Source organism: Myotis davidii, unplaced genomic scaffold (assembly GCF_000327345.1).
Source record: "Myotis davidii unplaced genomic scaffold, ASM32734v1 scaffold535, whole genome shotgun sequence".
Taxonomy (NCBI): Eukaryota; Metazoa; Chordata; class Mammalia; order Chiroptera; family Vespertilionidae; genus Myotis; species Myotis davidii.
This window is the reverse complement of record NW_006286980.1, coordinates 534,118-544,333: the sequence shown is the minus strand read 5'-3', so window position 1 is coordinate 544,333 and position 10,216 is coordinate 534,118. Positions and strand designations below refer to the sequence as shown.

Below are 10,216 nucleotides of genomic sequence, written 5' to 3'. Positions count from 1 at the left end.
TACTTCTATAATTGAAACACTGTTTCAACTCCAGCTCCGAGGCCGGCTGGCTGAAAGCAGGTTTCTGGGGTTTGTTTAGCTTCTATAATTGCAACATTGTTTCTTAAACTGCAGCTCAGAGCCCAGCAGTGGCAGGCGGGGAACGTTGGCTTCCTCCTTCACTGAGGCAAGCAAGCCTCATGTTAGTTTCAAGCTGCCTGGCTGCCTGCCGCCATCTTGGCTGACAGTTAATTTGCATATCTCGCTGATTAGCCAATGAAAAGGGTAGTGGTCATACGCCAATTACCATGTTTCTCTTTTATTAGTGTAGATGAGAAATTTAAAGGTGATTATTATGGTGTTTTACATTGGAAAATAAATATCCAATTATATAATTAGTAGGGGCCCAGTGCGTGAATTTGTGCACCTTGAAAGGAACTGTGGGCCGCAAGGATGCGGTGGGCACAGGGGTGGGTCTTGGCCCATCCTCCATGTCCCTGCCTGGCCCTCCTGCCACGGCTCCTGGGCCCCTCTCTGCTGGCATTCCTACTCCCACTGCCGCTGCTCCCATGCACTGACAGCACCAGCCCCACTCGCACCCGCTGATGGTGCGGAGCGATTGGGGCTGGTGCCAGCAGCGGGTGCGAGCGGGGTTGGCTCCGTCAGTGGGTGTGAGTGGCAGTTGCTGCCCTGATAGCCCCTCAGGAGCAGGTATAGGTAGACAAGCCCTCAGGGGCGATTGGGGTTGGCAGCCACTGCTCACTCCTGTTGCCAAGCGATTGGGACTGGTGCTGGGTGCCGGCAGTGGGTGTGAGTGGCAGCTCCAGCACCAGCTGTGTGTGCAAGCGGAACCGGCACTGGCAGCGGGTGTGAGCGATGGGCAGGACCGCGGTGTGTGGGAGCAAAGAATTTTAAGTAACTACCAGAGGCTTTCCCTGATGACAACAACCGGCACCCCACCTTGTTCTGGCACCCCCGCTTACCTACTCCACCATCCCACTGAGGCCAATGCCCACCATGTTCCGCACATGCCCCCTGGTGGTCAGCGCACATCATAGTGACCAGTTGTTTGGTTGTTCCAGTTGTTCTGCCATTCGGTCTTTTTGTATATTAGCTTTTTATTATATAGGATATCTCAAGCCATAAAAGCAGGTGGCTAGTACCACATGTGTACTTGTATGTCCAAAATGGTTAATATTCTAGTTGTGAGGACAGTTTTTAGAGTATGGCACTAATAATCTCACTGTTGAATAATATAGGACACATTTTTAATTAACCTTGTTATGGCACACAAGCTCTTTTAATATCTGCTACCTGCCCCTTTGTACCTTCTTGCATTACTATTTGCCTCCACTCTTAGTCAAGATACTCTTATCTGTTTAATGTTCTCAGTATGTAACAGTGAACCTTATAAGCAGGCTTTGGGCATATTTTCTTTCTCTGATACACACCTTGCATATACCTATAGTGTTTGGTTCTCTAGAGATTGTTTCTCTTTAACAAAAGAAATAATTCAGTAAGAACATATATTTTTGTAATATTCATGTTCCCAGGACCTACCTTTATGTCTCTTTTGTAGATGGGTGGATTTAAATAACTGAATGGGACTAAGACAAGAGGTTTGAACTATAGGAAAGGCTGGTTACTTATTGCCTTCTATAATTGAAATTTTGTTACTTTCAGTGGAGCTCAGAGCTGGGCTGCGGCAGGCGGGGAACCTTGGCTTCCTCCATCACTGGAGCAAGCAAGCCTCCTGCTCGCTCCAGCTCCATGGCTGCTGGCCACCATCTTGGTTGGGTTAATTTGCATATAGTTGCTCTGATTGGCTGGTGGGCATGGCTTAAGGCATAGGAAAAGTACAGTCAATTTGCATGTTTGTCTTTTATTAGTATAGGATTAGAGGCACGGTGCATGAAAATTCATGCACTGGAGGGGGCGTCCCTCAGCCCGGCCTGCCCCCTCTCACAGTCTGGGAGCCCTCAGGGGCAGGAAGCAACCCAGCGATCAGGAGAAGGCGACACCCCATCACACCTCTGCTGCTGTCACTGCCGGCAGCACAAGCCTCAGCCAGCCCTAGTTACCTGAGCCTCCGGCAGCCCTGGGAGGCTGGGAAGCTGCCATCTAGGCTTGCCTGCACCTTGGGCAGGCCCTGGGCAGCTACTGGGCTGAGAGGACTGGGAGTCTCTGGAGGCAGGTACGTGGAGCAGCCGGGCCTGCCCCACCATCTTTGAGGATGTGGCAGTCAATTAGCATATCCCCTCCTTATTGGCTCTGGGTGCTGCCATATTTGAGGGTGGGGCAATTAATTAGCATATTCCCTCCTAATTGTCTGTGGGCGCCACCATCTTTGCAACAGTGTGAGGGTCAATTAGCATATTCCCTCTTTATAAAGTAGGACTAGAGGCTCAGTGCACTAAACTTCATGCACTGGGGGAGTTTCTCAGCCCATCCTGCCCCCTCTCACAGTCAGGAGCCCTCAGGGGATGTCCTACTGATGGCTAAGCCACAGTCTGGTCTTCCTCTGCAGAAGACGACCCGGCTAATCATGTGAAGGCGCCACCCCCATCACCCCGCTGCTGCTGCCAATGCTGGTCGCCTCAGCTTCCGGCCCTCAACCCTCAGCCCTTGCTTCTTAGTGCTGGCCCCACCCCCGCCCACTGGTAGGTTGGGGACGATCTAGGGCCAGGCCAGCTGGAGAAGTGACTGTGGGAGGTTAAGGCACAGCAGGTCACACCCTGTCCAGCCTCTGCGGAGGCATGGTGCCAGGACTGGGCCCGTGCCACTGCCTCTGTTGCTGCCTCTGCATAAGGGGCAGCACTGGGACTGGGACCACACAGGCCCCAATCCCACTGCCTCTGTGGAAGGGGCTGCAGCGCTGGACCAGCCCGCACCAAGGCCTCTCCCGCACCACCTCTCCTGTGGTCTCTGCAAAAGAGGCCGCACCGCCGCACCTCTCCCGTGCCACCATGTGTCTCCTGTGCCACCACACCTCTCCCATGCTGCCCTGCCTCTCCCGCACCGCCCCGCCTTTCCTGTGCCCCTGGGCCCTTGCAGCCTCTGTGGCTTTGTCTGGATGGACTTCTGGTAGATGTGTGGTCTAATTAGCATATTAACCTTTTATTATCTATAAAGTAATATGCTAATTAGTCCGGACATCCTTCTGGACGTAGCTGGGGTTGTGAGTGAAGCCCAGGTTCCAGGGGCCTGCCAGTGGCCGGAGGGAGAGAAGCCCGGGAACTGGGTGCCAGAGGGAAGCCAGTGTCGGCGGGGGCGGGGAAGGAAGGTGAACTTTTTCACGAATTTCATGCATCGGGCCTCTAGTATATATATAGTTGTTAATCCTCACTCAGGATATATATTTTTTTCAGTTGATTTTTAGAGAGAGTGGGAGAGTGGCAGGGAGAGGTAGAGACAGAGAGAGAAACATTGATGTAAGAGAAACAGATCCATTGGTTGTCTCCCACAAGCTCCATGACCAGGGCCAGAGATCTAACTTGAAATCAAGGCATGTGCCCTTGACTGGAATGGATCCCCCAGGACCCTTCATTCCTCAGGCTGATGCTCTATCCAACTGTGCCAAACTGGCTAGGGCAGCAGTTCTTTGTATTTTGATTAAACCTCATTCAGAGCTTTATTTCCTTTACTAAATTTACTACTAATTCTGCAGCTTCAGAGTGGTGACTATTGAATTATAGGAGTGGTAGCATCATCAGAAAGTCTAACATTTGCAAGTGAAAGTTAATTATCTGAAAATTTGAGGCTTATCCAGAGGTTCAAAAAGTATTTTATCTTAATGTTATTTAAATGCATGCATATTTATTTAGCTTCGTAATGCATATTGTTTTCAACCACGTAAATCTTATTTTCATAACAGATATTATTTAAGAGATTTGGCTTTTTTTTTTTGGCAACTGTGCCAAACGTCTGTTTTCTATAAGACATGTGTCTGTTTCAACTTACTATTTTGATTATGAGTAGTTTATTATCCAGATAGACCTTCAAAAATAGAATATTTGCTTAAGAGTTCTTATATATATGGTTGAATGCATATTTTAGAATGATTTGGGGTTTATAAATAGCATGTAAGATAATATTGGGAACATGTTTAATATAACATATAATGATTTTTAAAAAAGGAAGGGAAAATATGATAATATTCTAAGCATCTTTAATAAGGAAGTGAGTGGGTGGAATGCCTTCAAATGCTGATTTTGCTTCCCTTACAACAGCAGGTCTTTGACTGAGGTTCCAGCATTTACACTACCCACTTAAGTTTGTCCAGTCTCCCAGGTTTTATTACTTTTTACGAAAACTGCCCTGACATTCTGACTGACTTCTACACGTTGACTTATACCTTTTCACATTAAGGATGTGAACTTCCTGGGGGGCTGTTCTTTTATGTTTGAAATTGCTCAGGCTTTCCATCTGCTTTTACTTGACTTGTGGTCTTGAAGATCATGCTTGGCCCATGGGATAGTACAGTGTGCCGAGAGGATGTAGAGTTTTGTCAGCCAGTGAAATATGTCTGGGGTTTCTTTTTTTTTCTTCTTTTTTTTCAGCAGCTTTCATACGCTCCTCATCCTGTGTGGTCTTCACTAAACTGAATTTATATTTAACAGAACTACTCACTCTCTTTATCATCTTCTATGACTTGGCCTTTTTAAGGAGAGGTGTGTGGAAGGAACATCTGGCCAAAAAAACTGTAGTCTTGGTAATAGGAAAACTTAAACCCAAAAGCTTGAAGTAGTGTTATATCTAATTGTGCTTCAATACTCACAAATGTGAATTTTCTAATGCAGAAGTGGATCGTATTTCAGATATGTGCAACTGTCAAAAAATTTCTCATGCCAACAGTAGAGTCCAAGTTTTGTCTGTGATCCAAATTACTTTTTTTGTTTATTTTTAGGCACTGCTACAGTCTTCAGTTAAGCAACAAGTAGAAGCTATTGAAAAACAGTACATTTCTGCCATTGAGAAACAAGCACACAAATGTGAGGAGTTGTTGAGTACTCAGGTAATAAAATTGCACATCCATTACCTATTTATACGTTTCTTCTGCCTCTCCTCCCCGGAGAACTTTATAACTATTCAGTTTTGAACCATTTACTTTCTTTGATGTATTTTGGAGTAAAAGAATATGTTTCTGTAAACTCAGTATTAAAGTTAGGGGATTTTTATGATGGACTAAAAATAGGGCTAAAGGACTGAAATATATGCGACTTTCTCAAATTAATGATAATTCTTATGTTACTTTCTGGGTCATAATATTATTTATCAAATAAGAGAAGCAAATAGCTGATTTAAATGTGTTAGGGAATGTGTAATGATTTTTAGTGGTATAAGATTTATAAATAGTATGTGCATTTTTAAAACTATTTATGCTTGAGTTACATAAAGACATTGTAACTTTTGTTGCATAAAGACATTGGTTTCTATTTGAATTTTTCCATTGACTTTTTTTCTTCCTTCATTTAATGTCTTAGAAGGCATTAAAGACTCTATTAGCTGATTTATATTAAGCAATCAAGCATTAATGGATGTGTCATACTATAAATAATAATGCAAGAAATTCTCAGCAATACTTTTGAATAACAAAACTTGGTAGGTGAAAATAAAATAAACTTTATTTAATGGAACTATTTTGTATCATGGGAAGAAAATATACTAAGAATTAGGAAAACAGAATTAGGTAGTAAATTTAAATGGAGATTTATAAATATGCCACTGCATCCCCAAAGTAGAGGTCAATTCTGTTAAATATTATTCAATGTCATTTTAATAAATGATTTAGAAAAGGAAATACACTAGGAATTTTATAATTTGATCTAATAGTTATACTCTTTTAGGTGGTGAAATGCTAGGTTGTCTCAGGAATGAAGTTTCTATGACTTAATAATTTAACAGAAAAATCCGAGAAAAATTAAGGTTATAAAACTGGAAAACAGCATAAGGTATGTATTAGCCAGGACTCAGTGGTCGGCAAACTCATTAGTCAGCAGAGACAAATATCAACAGTACAATGATTGAAATTTCTTTCGAGAGCCAAATTTTTAAAAATGAAACTATATAGGTAGGTACATTGTTATTAACTTAATTAGGGTACTCCTAAGGCTTAGTAAGAGCCACACTCAAGGGGCCAAAGAGCCGCAGTTTGCCCACCACTGGCTAGGTTATGCCCCAAACTCTCTGGCTTCAAATAACAAGATCTATACCTTACTCATGCTACACATACACTGAGAATTATCTTGAAACTTGGTCTCATGTTGCCCTAACCCTAGGAAATAGCCTTGATAGTATCCTTCCTATGTAAAACACTACCTGTTATGTTGCAGAGTGAAAACAAGCCCAGTCAGATTTACTACCAGTAATTCAGTGTTCTGCACTGGAAATGACACTTCTATTCCCAATTTATTTCACAATCATAATGGGCCAGGTAGTGAAATCCTACCATGAACCTTGAAGGTAAAGAGCAGGAAGTATATGATAAACAGCACTAATATACCACAGTCTGCTCTTTTGGTCACCAAATATTCAGTCTCCATCTCACAGGCAAATATGCTTATCCTATTCCTGAGGGTGAAAATATGAAAGTTCTATCCAGCTAATGCCTCAAGCTGAAAACGTCCAGGATTTCTGAGTGGTAGATGGGGAATGATGTGCTGCAGTTTTATATTATCTGCTCCAGATATGTAATTATTTTTGAACTGAAGAACTAGAAACCAAAATATATGTTGTTTACCTACAACAAATCTAGTATAGAGTAGTGAGACAAAGGTAAGTCATTTAATCACTCTCAGTAGCAAATATTAAGAATCAGAGATGTATAGCTATTAACATGTAGCAGTTCTAACATTTCAGTGACCAGATTAAATAAGAATCTCTGCAATGGGGATAGGACTGCTCTCTGATTTACCATGATTTTTTTTAGGGTTTAGGGCAGGATCTCTAGTCCATTGTATTTTATGCTCTTGTACGTTTTAAATTTTTTAGTATCTTTGTTGGCTATATCTAATGTAGTATTGGCAATTATACCATTTTTCAGCATGCTTTCTGTCTATAGAAAATTGGGAGCCATAATCATTTTAAGTAGTAAATAGTCACAATTCAGGGCAATGGTTCTTTTAGCTTCTTATCTGTTTGATTACAATCGGTTTCATTTAGCAAAGGCAAATCAAACCCACAGTTGTTTCAGAGACCTCCTTCCTATATTTAATGTGTTTAAATGCTTTCCTCCTCATTCTTGTCTATCTATGTGTCTCTCTTTTTCTGGTTAAAAACAACTTAATTTACAAAATCTGGTTTAAAGAAATCCCAATTACCTCTTTTTCTCAAACCATTTGGTCCAAATGAAAATAAATATATATAATACTAGAGGCCCAGTGTATGACATTTGTGCATGGGGTTGTGGGTCTCTCAGCCCTGCCTGTACCCTCTCACAATCCAGGACTTTCAGGGGGTGTCTGACTGCCGGTTTAGGCCCAATCCCGCGTCAGACTGCCAAAACCGGCAGTCAGACATCCCTCTCAAAATCTGGGATCACAGGCTCCTAACTTCTTGCCTGCATGCCTTATCACCCCAAACCACTTTGCCTGCCTGCCTGATCAACCCTAACTGCTCCCTGCCTGCCTGATCATCCCTAACTACTTGCCTACCTGCCTGATCACCCCTAACTACTTGCCTACCTGCCTGACCATCCCTAACCACTCTGCCTGCCTACCTAATTGCCCCTAACCACTCACCTTCCTGCCTGATCACTCCTAACCTTCTCTGTCTGCCTCATCGCCCCTAACCACTTGCCTGCCTGCCTCATCGCCACTAACCACTTGCTGGGAGGCAGGGTTGTTCTGGTCTCTGGTTGTTCTGGTTGTTCCGCTGTTTTGGTCACTGGGGTTTTATTATATAGGATAGTTACAGCTTTATTGGTTCTTTGATTGGAGACACCTTAATCGATTAATCTTTAGCAGTGAGTATGACTAACATAAACTTTGCTTTAATACTTGCTGCAAGGCTGAACGTTGTTGGTCTTTGTTCCTCAAAGGCCTTCTCAGTTGTTTGTTTTATAGATTGAGGTTGGGAAGATGGCTGTGCCTCCAGGTCCCCAATTTTCTGAACTTTTTCTAGTGCCTGTAATTCATTTCTTGTGAATCATCTTTTGTTGTTGTTTTGTTAATCCTCGCCTGAGGGTATTTTTCCCATTGATATTTAAAGAGAGAGGAAGGGGCAGAGAGAAGGGGAGAGAGAGAGGGGGAAGAAGAGGGAGAGAGAGAGAGAGAGAATCCATGTGTGAGACACACATTGATTGGTTGCCTCTCGCGGGGCGGGGATTGAACCTGAAACCCAGTTCACTGGTATATACAAGTGAGTGGGAATCAAAGCCGTGACCCTTTGGTCAGAGGGCAGCGTCCCACCTAGCCCCAGCTTTATTCTCTTGTCTATCTTTTATGATCCTTCACTGCCCGCCCCCGCCCCCCCCAGGTTCACCCCCATGGCCATGCTGGTGCAGCACATCAGTGTTTTGGTAATTTTTTTCATACTATTATAGGGATAATAGGTAAAAGGGTAGGTATCAAAATCCAAATTTTACAAGAATTAATGACAAATATTATTCTTTTTGTTTTACTTAACTATATATGTAATTGTTATAAAACAATAACAACTCTAATTTTCTTACTTGTATAAGAATTGTAGTGTTCTTATTCTAATCCATTCTTAATATACCATCTGGATCACTTATGTCTCATTTTCATAAAATAGGCAGAAAAAGTGTACCTTGAGACTATTTATCTGAGAGGAAAAACACCTTTTACTACCTGCTAATTATTGCCCCAAAGGTATATAGTGATATGTTGGCAGGTTGTGGCTAGCCATAAAATTATTTTTCTCTCTTACCACATACTTCACTTTTCTTTATTCTCCACATTTAGTAAATTTAAGAGAGTGAATAAAGCAGTGAAATTTTACATTGAAATCTACTAAACAGAAAATAATGAGGTTACTTGTTATTTCTCTTGAATATATTCTCTGAGAGAATAGACAGATTGTTATCCCCATTTAAAATAACATGTGATGTTTACATTAAGAAGAAAGCCACAGAAAGAATATTCCTACTCAATTCTTCAGGAAAAATTTGTAATGATAAGGAGAAATTAGAACTTCTTAATTCCCATGTAACTTTTCTGTGCTTTCTAATTCCGTTGTTTTGCTTTTTCCCTGTCACTGCTCTCCCTCAGTACAAAGATCACTCTTTTTGACAGAGGACATGTTCAAAGAGAACAGAAGCCCTAGAGTAGTGAAAAGATTGCTACTGTGCACCAACCAGCCAATAACATGTGCATGATTGCCTGTCCAGGCAAATTTTGATCAAGGAGCTTACAAATGAATATGGTGAAACATGGCCTGTGATCTTTTGAGGCATTAAAAAAAAAAATGAGCTAAGTACCTGAGACTGGAAATAGAAAAGTACTCCTAACTTTCAAAAAGAATATTTCACAAACTGGTGATTGTAATGATGATCTCTGGCCTGATTCCAGATGGATTGCTAAAGAAGACTGGTAACTTCTGGAACCAAAGTTGATTGCCTAAGAAAATATTGTCCAGCTAAAATTACCCTTTTGGGGGAGAGATTTGCTAGGCTAGTCAGTCAGTCAAAGATTATCTAAACTTTAATTCATGAAGTCTCTCACAAGATCACTGGGAACAAAAGTGTGAAACATACATATGAGGGAAAGGGCATTAGATAAATAATTGACTAAGTAAGTGACCACACCACATATATAAATATACTAGAGGCCCGGTGCACAAAAATTTGTGCACTCGGGGGGGTAGGGGGGGTCCTTCAGCTCAGCCTGTGCCCTCTCGTAGTCTGGGACCCCTCAGGATATGTCCAACTGATGGCAGTCTGGCCTTCCTCTGTGGGCCTATTTCAGGGCGGGCCTATCTGAGGGTGGCGAGCAGCCACCCCTGCCTGAATCGCCCCACCACGGTCACTGGTGGCCTTTCTCTATAGGAAGCGACCCAGGCGGGCCTATCTGGGGACTGCGAGTGGCTGGCCCCACCCTGAATTGCCCCACTGCTGCTACCACCTGTGGCCTCCCTCTATGGGAGGTGACCAGGCGTGTGATCAGGGGATGATGCCAGCCCCTATTGCCCCGCTGTTGGTCACTGCCACCCGCCTCTACCCCATCACCACCCCATCACTGTCCCCTCCCTCTGCCTGCTGGCATGCACCTTGGCTGGT

The 10,216-nt window shown here is 43.0% G+C and overlaps 1 protein-coding gene across 5 annotated transcripts in view; it reads left to right on the top strand.

Annotated features, from left to right (window-relative positions):
• Positions 1-10,216, top strand: part of CCDC91 (coiled-coil domain containing 91) — a 270,185-nt gene that overhangs the window by 155,541 nt on the left and 104,428 nt on the right. For all 5 annotated transcript variants that reach the window (XM_015560769.1, XM_015560768.1, XM_015560767.1 and 2 more), the window contains one exon: positions 4,886-4,993. In XM_015560769.1, coding sequence (XP_015416255.1) covers positions 4,886-4,993 — 108 coding nt within the window. The remainder of the gene's footprint in view (positions 1-4,885; positions 4,994-10,216) is intronic.